The sequence below is a fragment of the Neodiprion virginianus genome, chromosome 3 (assembly GCF_021901495.1).
Source record: "Neodiprion virginianus isolate iyNeoVirg1 chromosome 3, iyNeoVirg1.1, whole genome shotgun sequence".
Lineage (NCBI taxonomy): Eukaryota > Metazoa > Arthropoda > Insecta > Hymenoptera > Diprionidae > Neodiprion > Neodiprion virginianus.
The window spans coordinates 24046521-24064796 of record NC_060879.1 but is presented as its reverse complement, the minus strand read 5'-3'; the positions used below and the strand labels follow the sequence as shown (position 1 = coordinate 24064796).

The window sequence follows — 18276 nt, the reverse complement described above, 5'->3', positions numbered from 1 at the left end:
GCTCGAGTTAAGATAATGATCAAACTTGGGTTATAAGTAGACGAAACTTTTCAATGCCTCATCACACTTTTCATTTAGTTGAAAAATAAAAGTTTCGAACATCGGAAATTTATCCACAGTCACCTGGCAAGTAGTTTCCGATCACTTTATCACTTTGTTTCCGAACCCATACTTTGGAAAGATAAAGATTGTCATTATATCGAGGGCTAAGCACCAAAAAAGGGATAAAAAAAAAGTTTTCTTCACTTTTGTTGTATTCACCATTAAGATGGTAAGATTGCGCGTTACGCTGCTTTCGTCTATAGCCTTCGACATGTACGATATGCAACAACGTAGTACCAAACGACTGAATAGTTTCCTTTCAGTCTATGTTACCAACTGATTAAAATAAATATTGATTCAACCAAAAAGAAAACTTTTATGTTAACATTAATACCCAAAAGAAAAGGAACAATGCTTAGTTAAATCCGAAAGGAGAGACATTTCGGTTATTATACTTATAAATAAAAATTCGAGTTAAATTACGCGATTCAAGTACGTGAGGTTAGAACATTCTTATCTTCTATCATCAGTTTCATAAATTCGCAACTAGAGCCAGGCGCTACAATCGGATAGAACCGACGCAAGTGGGGTTAGCGGATCTGTTTTAAGGATCAGCCATTCGAGTGCTCGACATGGTAGAGTCCGGAAGTACTCGAGAAAATTGAGTTGATATCAGTTTCACAAATAGAATCGGCAGGAGGGGAGAGTCCGTCAATTTTGAGTTGAATACGAGCAGGCATAGATAAATATTAGAAGCGCTTGGTTCTCTAAGATGTGGATAGTGAGGTGTTCGTGTGACCGCGTTGAGCAATCTGATTACGAGCAATTTAGGGTGGCCATTATTCGAGGTGTGGACTAACTTTTTTTCCGTGCCGCCAGCATTCCATCATTTGTGAACTTTTGAACGCAATTGCGAACAACGCGGCCAATTTAAGCTGAAGCCCTCAGAAAAGGTTATCTCACTGAGGGGTTCTTGCCAGGCTTTATACGTTTAAGCAATCACTCAATAAACCAATTATTGCCACCGCGCATAAGAATAATCGATTGTGATTCACGAAGAAATCAGAATTTCTCTTTGAAACAGGTGTAAGTCAGAATAAAGTAAAAAATTTTGCAGCAATATACCACCGTAAGAGATGATTTATTATTATTCAAAACAAACCTCGTAATGAGCTTACTGAAGCCCTGAAAGACGACGTCCTTTCTTACATCTGGTTTCAATGCTGACAAGGTATAAATCGATACGAAATACAATCGAAAACAGTAAAAAATACGCCTTAACGATTCAGATATTCGTAGCAAGTATTTGACGGTGCTAATGCCAAAAGGGGCGTATAATTTTTTTTTCATCATTGCCAATCGTTCCGTAGACTTATTTTCAAGCTGACTATTGAACACAAATATACGTCCTTTTGGCTTTAAGCTTAGATCTTTTTCTTTTTCAATATTCAGATCTCAAATAAGTCTACAGATCGATTGGCAATGAGAAAAAAAAAATTATACGCCCTTTTGGAATCAGCAACGTGATTTGTCTTCGACGGTCAAAGAATGTATGAAATGCAAAAAATTTCTGTTTCCTATTCAATAACAATATTGTAAAGTGACGTAAGATTTGTGGCGATGGGCTGTCTCTGAAAGTCGTGATCACCGCTCAATGAAACCCTAGGAAACAAGTTTGGATTCCAGCGACCGGAATGTCAGAAAAAAGCAAACAACTCAAAAAGTAACGATTATAGTTCAATTTACTCGAAGTAGATACGAGAGAAGGAAAGGGCAAAGATGAAAAGGCCGATCTTATCTCCACGCAGCATGGAATTACGTCATTTACAACGAAAGCTGGACAACAGACCTTGACAGACGATCCCACTAAAAGCGGACTTATTTTGCAAACACCACAGTAGATTATCGACTTGCCTCCGAATAGGTGCGGGTTGTTGAAAAAATTTCCAGCCACAGGTATCTTCTTCTGTGATTCTACTGTTTGCATATCGCTATTACAGTCATGCCGCAGTTGAGTTTTGAACAGTGTAACATCGAAGAGATATGTACCTCTGTGGGAGGAAGTAAGAAGCTGTTGGATGAACTTCGAGGAAAATTAAGGGAGTGGTTAAAACTGCAGCCGCATCTTCCTCATGGTAAGTGCAAAATTCTTTGAATATCATAGCGTTCTACAAATACACGCGAATATTAGTGTTTCGATAGCCTTCTCAGCTATCTGCAACTCGCTTCGAATCTATCGGATTACTCGCATTCTGCCACCTCGTTTACTTCGTCTCGTAATAATTGAAAATAATTGAATTGGAAATTGTACGATAGCGACATGATCGTCATAATTATCACGATGGGCTGCACTATTGCTACAATATTCTCACGCAGACCCGTTCTTTGAAATCAGCTAATGTCCTTTGGGTAGTCTTCTTTCTCAGAACCACCTCGGTTAAACCAATCTAAGACGCATGGCGAATTTAAAAAAAAATATTCATCGAAAATCTTTGGAAGCTGAAAGATTCCAGCATTTTTTAAACTTTTCCAACGCGTATTACATACACTCTATGAATATGTGTTCGGCAAATTCCACATTTTCTTCTCACGTTGCCTTATCGTGAAAATTTCCAATGTTATCGTAAATTTAATAAATTATTGTACTGCGAAATTCTACTAGCCGTATGTTTATTTTTTTATCACCTGTGATACTGAATAGGTATTGGTTTCGGTCGAAAAATGACTTCTCTTAATTTCAATGATTATTTACGTTTTGAGTATCTAGTACACGAAAAACAGAGTCCAAAGAATATGTCGGTCTCTCTGTTCCGAGAAATTTCCGCAATGGAAACGGAATCGGATAAATAAAAGAATCCAAAATTTACAGAACTTTTTGCAGTCAAATGATAAGCGTGAGAAGTTTTCGTCTAGCGTGTTTTTTTTTTTTTTTTTTTTTTTTTTTTTTTTTTTTTTTTTTTTTTTTTTTTTTTATATATACATACATGCTTCTAACGGAAAGAATTGAAAATTTTTGACGAACTCCCGCGTTGATCTGGGAAACAGCTTCATCGAATAGAAATATTCCAATCACGCTTAATGTAACTTTCAATAATCGAATGACCATGTAAAATGATGAAGATACCGCGAAAAATACGATCTTTATGGCTCTTATTTTAATTGGATGTGACTCACTATTCCGAAATTCGAAGCCCTTGAACTTAAGTTTTTTTTAAATATCTAGAATGCAAAGATATTATCGAAATTTTATAGAGTCGTATAATATTCGTTGTAAATGTGAATTTACATCTCTAGAGGTTTACAAATTACAAATTACGGATTGTCATATTTACAATTTACTATTCGCTATAAAGTTTTACAGGTGTTGAAAAAAATCTTGATGTATTTTTTCGGCCTCAAGGTGCCTCAACAGTGAGTTGTAGTCTCGCAGTAAAATTAATATTTTAATATTACATGCAATGCCATACTCGATGTTTACTTCGACCAGGACGTAGGCAGATTCATAAAATTAATATTATCAATGGTTTAGTGAAAATAACGCTAGTTCAGCATGTATAACAAGATGACCTATAAACGTAAACTATCCCGATAAACATTGTCCCCTCAAATTTGTCAACCACATAGCTGGCCCTAAATTCGGTTTTTCCAAATTTCTTTGGTACGGTTCGTTTGTGACATTCCGACACTTTACCGTCTATTGTTACATCATAACTCCAACTCCCGAAACTCCTACTCCTCGACTTATTGTTAGGGTCCCTCCTTAAACAATTTTCAACAATCAATGGACTAATACATTCCCACCCTTAGAAAATTGCAAATCTCACCCAGAGGTTTATTAAAAAAATCCTAGAGAGTTAGTTAGAAATCGATTGTCTTGTATAACAGATAGTCCAGTCGAGATAGACATAAAAATAGCCTTAAATGGAAATAATTAGGGGGAGACCACCCCCATAAAGTTTAAAAAAAAAATCGCTCCTCCCAATTATTTCCATTTGAATGTCTATCTCGACTGGACTAAGACACAGCACCACTAGAAAGCATTACTTACAATTTCACCATTGTAATATATAAAAGAAAATTGTGCATCATAGTTACGTGCAATTTCTGTCACGATTATTTCAACTAGTTTAAGGCCATCACGTCACCCTTACAAATCCCTCTATACTGTTTATTAACATTTTCTCGATTCACAGTCTTAACACGTATGCTTTATTATTTATTTATAAATTGTGCATGCATTAGTAGAATAATAATATGGAAAACACGTTTATTCAACAGCAGCAAAAGTGATGACTTTTCACGTGAAATGTACCTTGGGTGGTTTAATTAATAAGGGTACGGCCGTTGAATTAATAGTGCAAACGTCAAGTAGGCAAATCAGTTGAACGACATCTGAAATTTTGAGTCAAAACTTAGAATACGAGTTCCGAAAGAAAGAACGTTTCAGGTTTTCACATAAAAAAATCTTGTCCACTGCAATGGTATATAAGAATGTACCAAGGCGAAACCATACCTATTTCCTGTTTGTTACAGATGCCGAAGACGAAAGATTGGACTGGTTTCTTCTGTGTACTAAATTGAGCTTGGAGCTAGCAAAGCAAAAACTGGATGCTTATTATACAATAAGAAGGTTTATACCTGAATTTTTCAGGAACAGAGATCCATGCGCACCGGGCATGAATAATTTACACGACGTAATGTAAGTTGGGAACGAGTTGACAATCTGACTGTCTGAAGTACATGAAATTACGATGCTCGATGATGTTTCACAGTTTTGTACTTGAACACAATTTTTTTTCTGCTACAGGCAATTCGTGCTTCTTCCGAAATCGAATGCTGGAAACGACAGAACTTGCATTATACGATTTATTTCGGATGATGCAAATATATTTCGCGTTGAGGAGGTATGCAGGTACGTAATTAACGATAAGTTTAGTACGCCTATCCGCGATTAAGATTTGAACTTGAAAATTTTTAAGCCACTAGCCAAAAATACCGGCTGCAGAGCCGTTCTGTAAACTAGTGATAAAAAGTATTTCGAAAGAAATGCGACGATAAAATTTACTTGACTTGGTAAGAAGCCTAACTAATCCTGTTACTTGTTCTGAACAGGTACTTATTTATGATAAATGAAATTCAGATGGTCGAAGGCCACAACAGCGGATATAATATGATACTCGATTTGTCGATGATGAGCGCAGGGCAGCTCGTGGGAATGACACCAAGTTTCATAAAAAAATGTGATGTTTCAGCCTCGGTACGCCAACTTAGAATAACATTAACTGTATATTTTTTATTGCAAGTTCAGATCATTTTTAAGCAGTGTCAAATGTCAAAATTAATACTCACACTATAGGCGCAAGAAGTAAATCGATGATGAAAAAATATTCAATCGAATGAATAAATCTTTATAACACTTCCTTCTAACACGATTGAACAAAATCATTATCGTGCAAGATTGCCATTTTATAAAATGAATGCAAAAAATATATCGTCTTGTTCCATCACTTTTCTGACGCATTGCATACGGCACTGTGCATTTCGAGATAATAACATTCATTTATAAGTATGTCTTTCATTTGTTTTAATTATACCAGGCTCACGCAATAAGGCTGAAAGGAATCCACATCCTCAATGCTTTTTCTCTCGTGAATTCTGTGGTCACAATGGTCAAATCAATTCTGAAGCCCAAACTCGCTAAAAGGGTGCGTACATTTATATCTTTATGCTGAATTTGGCATTTTCACCGTAAACTGATTGTGATTGTGTCGAGATAACCAGAGGAAAATATCCGGTTCGTGAGCACACTCCATAAACAAGTCTCGATGACTTGCCCGTAACCAATTGCGAATGTTCGCGAAACGTCTGGAAGCTAAATTTTGCAATTGATATCATTAACTGCAAGCCAGCGACCTAATATCGGTGGGATGTCCATTTTTAGATTAGTGGCAATCGGATATAATTTGCAACCCTGCCTACATGAAATATGCAATATCTATTGTACTTATCGTTAATATAACATGTGTATTACAAATTCACTGGATGTCTTCGCGTTATCTAGGATTTCAATCACATGCAGTTTCAGACGAAACAAATTCAATTTAGCAAACATAATACTTTCTTGCCTGGTGTCCAAACCATACACGTTAAACGCAGATTGATTCATGCAGTCTAGCATAATTTCAGATTCACGTTCACGCTAATGGAAATTTCGAAAAATTCCATCAGTTTGTACCCAAATCCGTACTACCCAAGGAATACGGTGGCACTTATTCGAACATGGATGACCTTGATGGTATGTCATCTTCTAATTGCAGGGTTTCTTAATTATACACTTTTTAAATTCACAGCTTTACTCTGGAAGCAAAAACTTTTCACGGGTTGTGAATACGTGTGCGTTTGTAACTAAAAAAAAAAAAACAACAAAAAATGCTACACATGACACTTGAATTTTTAAGATTCTTATCTTATTTTTAACGAATTCTCACATAGTAAACGCTGACATACTGAAAAGAAACGTCAATTTCGAAGTTCAACAAGTTGTAGCTTCTTTTCTGTTCTAAAAAACAAGCTGGTTCAGATTGGCAGCCCATGACGTTTAAAGAAATCATTGCTGAATTCGTTGCAAAGAAAAGTCGAGCGTTGACAAATCCCTTTCTTTATTTTGCTACAGTCTTATTGCGCAAGAAAGTGGAGTCCTGGCGGGATTGGTACTTGGAACAAGACGATGTTCTGGTAGACGAAAGCCTCCGCCCTGGACCAGTCGTTAACGGAGACAGTCCCTTTGGATTTTCTGGAAGTTTTCGAAAGTTGGATGTTGACTAATAAAGTTGAATAATGAAGATCATCTGCTGTTATATTGTACATGAGGTATTCAGCACGAAGGTTACATGTAACCCTTACCATCTTCAATTAGTAAGGCGAAACGTACCTTTTCATTTCGCGATTTACTATCTTGTGTCCGTTCGCAGAATAATTAAATGAATAATGTAGAAGATTTCGAAAAACTAGTAAGAATTTTGGTGGGAATTTCAGAGGCTTTTCAAAAACAGGCTTTCATTCCGTTTCAAATCTTCTGGGTGGAAAAATGCATTTTTGAAGAAAATGAACGTCTCGTCACCTTGCAGTCATATTCACTAAATTATTTTATATGGAACAATAATTTTGATTCTCCGTGAAACCCGGTTCGATTTTGTGATAGGGACAGTTAAAAATGGCGGTACGTAAAAATTTGTCCAGTCTGCACAATTTCGTGATCATTTTGTAACGATCGGCGTAGAATTTTCCGTTCCGTTTTAACTCACAATCAACCAGAAAGTCCCTGGAACTGAGTAATTATAAGGCTGATTCTAATGACTTCAGGTGTGTAATGCATAGGAATAGTACTACATGTACCTTGCTAGCAGATTTATGATAGTTTTATGGATAAAATTTGATAAGGAATAAAAATTTGGAAAATATTGGAATATTGGAACATTTCGAGTCCTAAATCATTTTTCATGATTAATATGCTCGTCTCAAAAGTATTAAGATCCAGCGTCTGTAAAAATGTTAGCAGTAAACTAAGATGGCCTGTGATTGACTAGTAATTTTGTACACCTGACTGGAGTTTTGAGAAAAGATTATGAAAGACTATTTAGCTGTACAGAATAATTGTCGTATTCTTGTCACGGTTGCTTAAGGTATTACAGGATGTATATTCCCAACTAAAAGTTAGTCTCGGTGAGAATATTGAACACTTCTCGATGAGGTAAAAATTTGAGAAAATCAATCATAATCAAGTTGATAATATAATTCGTTTTGAATAATAACAATGCCATAGTCGAAATCGTATATCCGTGTTTCGGCAACTTGACCTTTGCCGTATATGTTTATAAATATTCGCTTGACCCCAAGGGCTGTTGGTAATAAACCATATAAATAGACCAGGTATTCCTCAGTATACTCATAGGTGTCATTCTACGTGCCAGGTGACAATACCAATAATTTGATGAAAGGTTTTATACCTATTAATAGCATTACAGAATAATTGAACTTTGAAAATCTCTTTTCTTAAAAAATTTGAATGCGAAACTGAAGTTTGTTTAATTGTTATTTACAATAAGTGTTTGATAAAATAGGTAATTTTCTTGAAATCCGAAACGACCTTCTGATTTCTACAAAAGCAAGCTTCATCTAAGATGATTTATCATAATTCATTTGATCATCATAATATCTTGCTGTTGAAAGATTCATCGAAATGAAAAATAAACAAATTTTGTACTTACGCAATCAGAGGTCTTGGCTTTTAAAACAGGACCTGCAAAATAATCATGAGGTTCCGTGGCGGAATCAGCATTGCGCGAGATATTAAATCTATCACCGTGCTCCATAGACTAACAAGTTCAAAAGTTCAATGTATTTGGTGCCCAAAAATTCCTCTTTCCATGTTCCTTAATTTCTAATATGTTTTTGAGTACCGAGTTGTCATGGAATATTGTACATTCCTGTGGGAAGAGGTTGCGAAAAATTCTTAACGTAACTTCAGGATATACTTAGGGAGTTGTTAAAATTGCAGCCACATCTTCTCTGTTTTCTGAAAACAAAGTATATATACTGCAGATTCTGGCAATTTGCAGAACTGATTCCAAATCACTTTGAATCAGCCGGATTATTTTTGTTACGATACCTCGCTTAGGTACTCACACTGATATTGAATAAAAATAAGTTGACCGTATACTGCATATCGCCGTTTCAATCAGCTCAGTTACCACCAACTCCATTCTTCTAATTCAACCATTTTATGTGCATCCTATTGTCGTCGATACAATCGGGTCAAATAAATCCACAGATGAGCATTATATTTAAAATAAATCGTTTGTCGAGAATATCTGTATCCCAAAAAATAATTTGTTGCCTCTCTATATTTCTCACATGACGTCGTGCAAACTATTGCATCTCTAAACTTCTGAAATTGGTATCTGTTAATGCTGAAATTGGTATCCGTTAATGGTCCAAACGACTTTCATAACAAGTCGCAAAGTATATGCTGCTACATGTAGAGAGTCGTAAGTCCAACTTATAGAATATTTGCGTGCTCCAATCGAACTGAGCGCAACATTGAAGAGTTATAACTGGTTAAGTCATCGGTGTTTCAACTTTCGTTCTTTTTGTAAATATCAAGGTAAACATGCATTTAAATAAGATTCTGATGTAAAAAGCTACCTGATTCAATCTCACTTCCGCAAAAGCAAATGAGCCACCGTAAACCCGAAATGTCAATGTCTCATTTCGCATCAACAGTTGCCTGGTCGGTGATTATTTTCGTCTACGCTACAGTGCCGAATTTCTTATACTGCTTTGAGAAGATTTCGCTCTTCGAAACTTATGGGATCTTTCTAAATATTAATGCACTGAGTTGGAAAAATGATTGTGCAAAAAATTATTGGTTCATTAATTGCCATTGAATTACAGTGATCCAATCATTCATCTTTAAGATCAAATATATCACTAATCAAAAAAGCCCGTAAAAATGGTCATCTCACTCAAGGGTTCATCATCGATAAATGAACCAGTCGAATATTGATTGAGCACATAAGGATAACCAATTATAAGTCAAGAAAGAATCAATATTCCGTTTTGGGATAGGTTTACGCCTGAATAAAGTAATAAAATTTGCCACAATGACCCACCACGAGAAATGATTTATTATTATTCAAGGCAAACCTCGTTCAACTGCGTTCACTTACACAAAAGTCCTCAGTTCGATTTTTATAAACCTTGCTCTGACGGTCAATCGCTAAAAGAATTTAATTACTACTACGTAACGAATTGTTGTTCTTTCAATCAGTGCGATGCCCACAGACCAAGGCCTCGCTGAGGATTTCACACCCTAAACCTCCACCGGGGTCTGCAACCCTGGACCCCCTCCTTCATCCCAGCTCCAGCCAAACCACATCCGTCTGCTGATTGTTTACATTTTTCAGAATGAATTTCGTCGTTATTAACCTACGTTCTCAATTTAACGCCCAATATTGCGAAAGATATATCGAGTCCCTATTTCCAAGTCAACAATGTGGTCAGAGTTGAGCCGTAAATAAAGTCCTGTATGTAACACAGGAATAAAAGTCGACTATTCCCTTGTTACATAATGTACTATTTCTGGCACCAAGCCAACACCTCGAGCAAAAATGATAGATCAATTCTGGTTGTACCGATTGCATTGGTGTTGAGTAGAAAAGGAATGCTTTCAACAACCTCACTTGGTGAGTCGTTGACAGTAGATTAGAGTAAAATTTCCGTCGCAATAAACAATCTTTCGAAGCTTCGTACTCTTCTGTATTGTACTTCTTATGCCTGCGTGTAGCAAATCCTATTCCGTTCCGGGATAAAACTGATCAAGAATGGCTAAAATTCTAAACATTTCTGTCAGACATTGAATGACAGTAGTGCAAAATTACGTAAGATATGCAAAGATTATCTTTAGTAGGAAGTGGCGTTCAATGGTCACCGCAACCACAGGAAACAGGATTGGATTCCAACGAGCGAAATATCAAAGAAACTCCAATAGCAACAATCACAGTCCGACAGGCTCCAAAGCGTGACGGCGAAAGAGCAATCTTCCGCTTTACCACCACAAAATATCCCATGAATATTTATAATCTCCGACATGATCCCCGCGCATTAGGAAATGTGTGTTATTGAATCTTGGTGATCGGTTAATTATGTAAACGTATTTTTAGTTAACGTTTCGGCCCGGATATGGGCCCTCCTCAGAACGATTTATTTATTTAAGTGAGATTGAAGAACGTCACACTGCTCTAACAAAACATATGATCAATAAACAACATACTTTTAGCTACGACAATACAAACATCCTCTGTGAAGAACCTAATTATTATAAAAGACTATTACTAGAAATGTGCAATATTGTAGGACACACCAATTCCGTTAATCTTAGACAAGATGTTGAACATTTAAGTAATATTTACAAACCGCTAATCTCCGCCCACACAACACATATTGTTTAACCTTAACTAGACACATAAAATTATTGTCCCCATAGCACAGTTTTTCTACATAATTTTTTCACATAATATTTTTCTGTTTTTCTGTATAATTGTTTATATTAGGTTCACCTTCACTCTGGATCATATTTGTTTGGCCCATCAGTCGTTATTCACCAGTTGACCCAATCGGTTCAACCAAAAATAATTTTTGTTAGACATGGAGAACATAGTCATGAAGATCCCAGCTCCACTTCTTAGACATTGTGCAAACTACTTTTACTGCTAAAAAGACCTTCTTTAAATCCTTTTAATACAATGACATATAGACTGTGAAGATACATAGTTTTTTAATCTTTTTAATTAATGACTTCCAACTTGTAACTCCTACATGTTAAACAACCAGAAGAGTGACAATGACTACCGTTACTCAAAGAACATTGTCTCCACAAATTGTAAATTATGAATTCGACTGCATCTTAGTCCGCTTACTATATTAAAAAAAAGGTAAATAACACTCTAAGCCTATCTTTTTTTCAATTAATCAAAATGTACTCACTAACCAATAATATATAATAGCCCTAAGAGTATTACAACTACAATATTTAATGTCTGATTGTACTTCTATTATAAAAAATTTTTGTTGTTCTTGACAGTTAAATAAATAAATCGTTCTGAGAAGGGCGCATATCCGGGCCGAAACGTTGACTAAAAATGCGTTTACATAATTGACCGATCACCAAAATTCAATAACAGATTATATACGAGGTCAAGAATTCCTGCTCACCATTAGGTAATGTGGTAACGTGAATCTCATTCAACGTATAATCACGTGATTAGAAACAAAAATGGCTCACGGACCTTGATAAACGGACCTGTGTTCGAGAACTCACAGTGGACTATTGACTTGCCTCCGAGTAAGAACGATTCGTTGACAAATTTTGGAAGCCACGACTGCTGACTCCTGTGACTCCGTCGTTTGTATATCGGTATTGCAGTGATGTCGTCGTTGAATTTCGAAAAATGTAGCGTTGAAGAGTTGTGTTCCTTTGTGGGAGGAAGTAAGCAATTACTGGATGAACTTCGAGAAAAATTGAGGGAGTGGTTAAAACTGCAGCCGCATCTTCCTCAGGGTAAGTGCAAAGTTTTATACACTTCATGGCGGTCTATGAGTACACGTGAATATTCGTGTTTCAACAGCTTGTTCAGCTAGCTGTAAAACGCTTTGAATTCAACCGATTGTTCTCATTATAATACTCCACTTACTTCGTCACGTGATGATTTAAAATAATCGCAATGGAAATTATACAATAGCGACGTAATGCGAATAGTAATGCAATGAAACACAATTTCATGAAAAGGAAAGAGACTCACTACCCTGAAATCAGATGACTTGGAGCTTGAATTTTTCAAATAATATAAAAAATCTGATCTCATGAGATCTCGTCGATGCTTTGAAGTCAGGGAATCGAGGAAAGAGTGAGAATTGATATAAGAAAGGTTTACGATTGAATGTATCAATTCTTTTTTTTTTTGGAATAGTGAGGAATTTAAATGTGTAGTTGAACGAAGTAGATTGTTTGAATGTTGGAAGTGGAATTTGTGGTTTGTTATTTGAAGGTTGGAATGAAAGTTGACTTTATTGGAAATGGTTTGAAAGTATTCTTGACGAGAGATGGATTAGAAGGGTATTGCTTACTTTTGTGAAAGGTGCAAGAATCCAGAATAATGGGGAATAGAATTGGCGAAGTAAAAGCGATAACGAATGGCGATACTTTGATGGAAATCAGCAGATGGACGACAGCGTGAAGACTATAACGTTACTACATGGAGTGTGGAAGATTTAGCAAGTAGGTGGTCGCAGAAAATGAGGAAGACGTATGGCGGTTTTACACCGGACGTAACAGTAAGAAAAAAGTGTTGAGAAAATTATTGACGATAAATTATAACTTGTATTTGAAGATTTTTAAGCCACTGATGAAAAAACACCGCTTCACAGTTTGTATGATTCCGTCGGTGTAGATCGATGGATCTGAAAAATTCAAAAAGCTTTCGTTTGACATGATGCATTTTTTATGAACCATGAAAGAGCAAGATTTCTGATGAAAATGGTTCTTCAACCTTCAAAATGTCATAAAATGTTTATTTTTTGAAAGTTGAAAGTTTTTGCTCGACGAGTACTGTAAAAAAATTAGGACTATAAACGGCTTGTATATGTACAGCAAAACTACTAACTTTTTAATTAAATGAAATGTTTTTTGTGTCGGTCGATGGACTGCCGAAATTCTTCAATCTTTTTCTACGTCTATTTATTTCAACTGTTAAAACTCTCAAACCTGTTTCGCGCAACCAAAGAGCCTAACATTATATCCACGCGTCCAGGAAATAATTATTGCAGTTAACCTTGAAACGACCATGAACTTCTACAATTCTAATGAAAGGATGATGGGTATTTTGAAAACAGTTCGATTCAGTCACACAATATGTATATTATAATTTCAATGCGATTTTCAGAGGTTACACTGCTAGATTGATGGTGAATTGAGTGATTAATAAATATTAGTTTAACTAAAGAAACAGTGATTTTAACGAGAGTCTAAGTTTATAATAAATGAACTCCCGGAGCCTAAGATCCTTGCAGAGAAATTTGGCTTGAGGGTAGGAGACGGAAGTGAGTAAAAAGCATCGTTTTGCGATTTCCGATTGGAGGAAATGCTACGAATTTTAGAATTGGTGGACAAGTGAAGAGGTATGGCATAGACAGTGGCAAAGGGTCAGGTAATTTTCAAACATTAAACTCTACGCGACCTTTTCGTGACGACGCTGTTCAGGCTGGTTACCGTCCACATCTGTCGACCGACTAAATGTTATAAAACGGGAAAAACCGGAATTGAAGAAACACAGAGATTCGATGTTTTCTGACATACCCTGATTGGTCACGAAAATTTATAAAAATTCGTTGTTGTCAACGCTGATTTGAGCTCCTGTAATTCACAGAAGTTATAACTTACGAATAACTTACAAAGAAATGCTCACGTTGAAGCAATTCGGCCATGTGTCGTTAGAATTTTGAAGTCCGTTAATAGTTGGGAGTAGTTGCAAAGAACCTGATGATTCAGACTGGCTTATTCGGCCCAATCTGCGTAGTAAATTGAAGATACCGGATCTGTTTCTTGTTTGTTCCAGGTGCCGAAGACGAAAGATTGGAGTGGTTTCTTCTCGGTAGTAAGTTGAGCTTGGAGCTAGCGAAGCAGAAGCTGGATACTTACTACACGATAAGAGAGCTCATACCGGAATTCTTCGCGGACAGAGATCCCATTTCACGTCCCTTAACTCGTGTACACGACGTAATGTAAGTTGAGAAGCAATGGATAACTTCAAAGCGTAGAATGCGACGTCCAATCTTGTTTTACATCTCCACACTCGGATGAAACTTTTTTCTTCTACAGGCAAATCGTGATTCTTCCCAAACTAACACCTGAGAAGTACAGAACTTACATTCTTCGGGTCATTTCAGGTGATACGAGCATTGCCAGTATTCAAGATTTGTACAAGTACGTATTCAACAGAAAATACAGTTATACTCAATTGAGATGTGAATTTAATCTGACAAATGCCGATTTCGAAAATTTCTCCAGTTGCATCAAAAAATATTGGATACAAGTGAGAAAATAAACTGGCCCAAAAAGGCGAATTCTAGAACTTCTATCTATTTCCATTGTTTCCAAATACCAGAATTTAATTCGAAAGACTTTTAGATTTGTAACAACAGCTGCAATAAGCTCAACCATATTTGCGCAAAGTCTATTAAGCTGTAAACTTAGGAAAACCATTCCCATCAAGTCTAAAATCATCAAGGTTATCAAACCTGTTCGTTCTGACCAGGTATGTCTTTATGGGAAGTGAAATGCGAATGATCGAGGACCGCAGTAACGGCGATAATCTAATATACGATTTTTCGATGATGAGCTTGGGTCAGCTTATGACAGTGACGCCTACATTTTTAAAAAAATGTGAAGTGACAGCTTCGGTAAGTCAGTTTTGAATGAAGTCCTCTATTATATGTACACATATTTTTGATACGGCAGAAGAAGGTATCCTAGTGATTTAGGAATGATATTTTCATTAAAAATATCTTGAACCGAATTTCCCAATTCAGAAATTTCCGGCAATTCTAACCTCACTTTCGAATACAAGTTAAATTGATGAGAGTAGACCGTGGCTTTTGTCATAAGGTAATCATACGCGGACAGGGAGAGAGCGAGCCTTCGTGAAAATTAAAAAGAAATGTTCACACGATGTTGAGACCGTTGACTGGGCAGAGAGCTTTGGTCCCTTTGTAAAAATTTGAATTATTTTGAAATGTATCAAAACTAATGATACTTATCTGAACAATTGTTGAATAGAGTTTTCATCCTGCAACGATGATTATGGCTTTCGATGTTGTTTCAAGCTTTTCGTATTGACCCAAATTACCCACTTCATGTTACTTCGCTTTCCTTTCTCAATTCTTTCCAACGACTTCGCTTCCCAAGAAGGACATTGGTGCTCTGCGAGTTATTCACGACAACAATTGATCAGGATGTCACCGTCTATGAAAATCCTTTCGTACGATTTGTAACGTCTGAATACTCAATTTTTATACAATCTGTACAAGCTTAAGCTTTTTCCTTCGACAATAATGTATGTAACTTTCAACAAACTCAATACCGTGTACTGCAAACAAAATCATTCACAACCCATTAGCTAGTGGTTTTGGCACGTTCACAAGGATCAACGGTTGCATTAAGGCAGTAGATGATTGACGTAAACAAAACAAATGATCCTGGTTCACTTTCAATACTTTTTTAACATTTATGTGCGCACCCAGCTTTTACCACATCAATGCGCACCCAGGGTACCGGGGTGTTCATCTCTCGTTTTTATTATTTTTTCAGTACGAACGTGAGTGGGGAACTGTCCAAAATCGATTGACTTCATCTAATGAATATAAATTAATAGTATTCGATAGGCGATAGGTAACCGACTAGTATTCGGTTGGCGGATGTTCGAAATGTCAGTGGCAATTGTAGTTCCGTGGCATGAGTTTACTTTATTTTTTTTTTTTATTATTATTACCAACCTGTGTTATCTGATTAAAACATTTGTCAGTATTAAAACTTACTTCCAGTTGACTAAATCATTTTTCATCAATAAATGCTCCCCACCGTTACATGTCATCAACCCCCCATATTTTTATAATTCAAAAAATTATTCTTGATGCTTATATACGGAAATAGCTTCTAGATAAGTTGAATCGAGAATATCAGGAAACTCAGATCGGAGAAAAAATATTTCAAAAAATTAGTTATAAAAATGTGAAGTGGTGGGCTTACGGGTACCTGGGTGCGCATAGAAAGGTTAACGCAGCACATGACATTGTACGTTCTACCAGAGAAACTTTCACTAATTCCTCTTAAATCGATTCCAATTACAAAAGGCTCACGCGCTGAAACTGAAGGGCATTCACATCCTGAACACTTCCCCCTTCGTCGGTAGGATGGTTACAATGGCCAAATCAGTTCTGAAACCGAAACTCGCCTCAAGGGTATGTACATGTGTGCTGAAATATTTTCATTCATTCATTTTTGTACTTAAATTTAATTCAAAATAAGTACCCAAGTGGTCCGGAACAACCTAGTAATGTTTCAACCGTAACTCAACGTTAGCGTTTCAACCCATGCCGTATAGTTGGAACTTTCAACTCAGTGCCAATAAATCTTCGTGCTTAGTGAGTGAGTGAACTACGTTATTTGCAGCATTCGTTAGAGTCATACGATCTTGCACAATTACAGATTCACGTTCATCCGAGTGGGAATTTTGAGTCGCTTCACCAGTTTGTTCCCAAATCCATTCTTCCAGAGGAATACGGAGGCACTAGTGGAACCATGGCCGAACTCAGTGGCAAGTATCGTACTAATTACAGGGCCTCTGACCCTTTACATTGAGTCGAAGCAGCTATGAGTGAAGAACTAATTTATACTACGCGACTTTTGAAGATATGTTTGGATCTCATAGAAAATGGGCTTTGTGACAACCGGATATTTTCCTTTTTCAAGAGATGCGTTTTGTGATCATTAATTTCAGCTTACGACCTTTATACGACGTAGACTCGAAAACTGAGACAAAATTTTGTCTTGAACTTGGAAGAATCGATCGGTTCTCTTCCAACAGACGACCGAGTTTACTTTGGCGACACGTGACATTTTAACGATACTTTGTAAGATTTCTTACAGGGAATGATTAAATTGGAAATGAATTTGAGACCTCTTCCTGCAACAGCCTCCTTACGCAAGATCGTGAACGGGAACCGGGATTGGTTTTTGGAACAAGAGAAGGTTTTGGTGAACGAACGTCTCCGCCCAGGTCCAGCCGTGAATGGAGACAGCCTCTTCGGATTTTCTGGATCTTTCCGGAAGCTCGATGTCGACTGAAGACCATTTGCTGATATAATATAATATATACCGCATGCCTCGCAGCTGTGGTTTTTGAGTTTGAAGTAAAAAAATAAAGTATCCACTCAAGGATCAACATTTTAGCAACTGACGACTGACTGTGTAGTCAAGTTATTATGTAAAAAGCTCGATCATTCCTTATTTACGCAGTATAAATAGTTCACCATGTGGTAATTGCAAGTCAGAAAGAAATTTGAACGAGCTTTTCTTTTATACACCGAGGTGTAGGTAGACTCATCAATATATATTCAAACCGAACCTTATTCAAGTGCAATTTCCACCACAAAAAAATAACCTTCTTCAATCGAAATGTACGCGTATATGGATTTTAGTCAAGAATAAAAATACCGATCAATTTCAGCAGAAAAAAAAATTTCCTGTCCAAGATTTTGTCTGGCGAAAAATCGTATAAACCTCTATTTTTTATGCTTTGACCGAATACGCTCTATTGAGCCACTTTAGGTACACTTGTTTTCTTTCTTAGTCTGATTTCTCTCAATTCTAATGCTAAGAAATGAACAGAATAACAAGGAAGTTCGATGACGGATCGCCATCCTAACGTAAAATCATGGAAGTGTTTCCATCAAGGCACAGTTAATCATCCATCATCACATTGAAATTGTTGAACTGCAGAAGTCACACCATTAATAAATCCTTAGTGAGCTCGGTAAGACTCCGAAAGACCACTGCCTTTTGTACATCTTGTTTCAATGCTAATAAGGGATAAATCGATACAAAACACAATGCCAAACAGA

General features: G+C 36.6%; 2 protein-coding genes across 3 annotated transcripts; both read left to right on the top strand.

Moving 5' to 3' along the window:
* Positions 1 to 1503: 1503 nt before the first annotated feature.
* Positions 1504 to 7933, top strand: LOC124299530 (retinol-binding protein pinta-like). 2 transcript variants are annotated; one of them, XM_046752796.1, is made up of 8 exons: positions 1504 to 1966; positions 2043 to 2177; positions 4576 to 4741; positions 4850 to 4954; positions 5155 to 5299; positions 5640 to 5747; positions 6229 to 6337; positions 6716 to 7933. In XM_046752796.1, exons 2-8 carry the CDS (start codon positions 2045 to 2047, stop codon positions 6865 to 6867), a joined length of 918 nt encoding a protein of 305 aa, XP_046608752.1. In that variant the 5' UTR covers positions 1504 to 1966; positions 2043 to 2044; the 3' UTR covers positions 6868 to 7933. The 2 variants fall into 2 exon arrangements, with proteins under 2 accessions (XP_046608752.1, XP_046608753.1); XM_046752797.1 differs by having other exon boundaries at positions 1505 to 2177; positions 6716 to 6912; positions 7078 to 7933.
* Positions 7934 to 11913: 3980 nt separating this feature from the next.
* Positions 11914 to 17898, top strand: LOC124299529 (alpha-tocopherol transfer protein-like). Its single transcript, XM_046752795.1, has 7 exons — positions 11914 to 12160; positions 14214 to 14379; positions 14477 to 14581; positions 14913 to 15057; positions 16507 to 16614; positions 16862 to 16970; positions 17349 to 17898. The coding sequence occupies exons 1-7, from the start codon at positions 12028 to 12030 to the stop codon at positions 17498 to 17500; spliced, it is 918 nt and encodes a 305-aa protein (XP_046608751.1). The 5' UTR covers positions 11914 to 12027; the 3' UTR covers positions 17501 to 17898.
* The last annotated feature ends 378 nt before the right edge of the window (positions 17899 to 18276 follow it).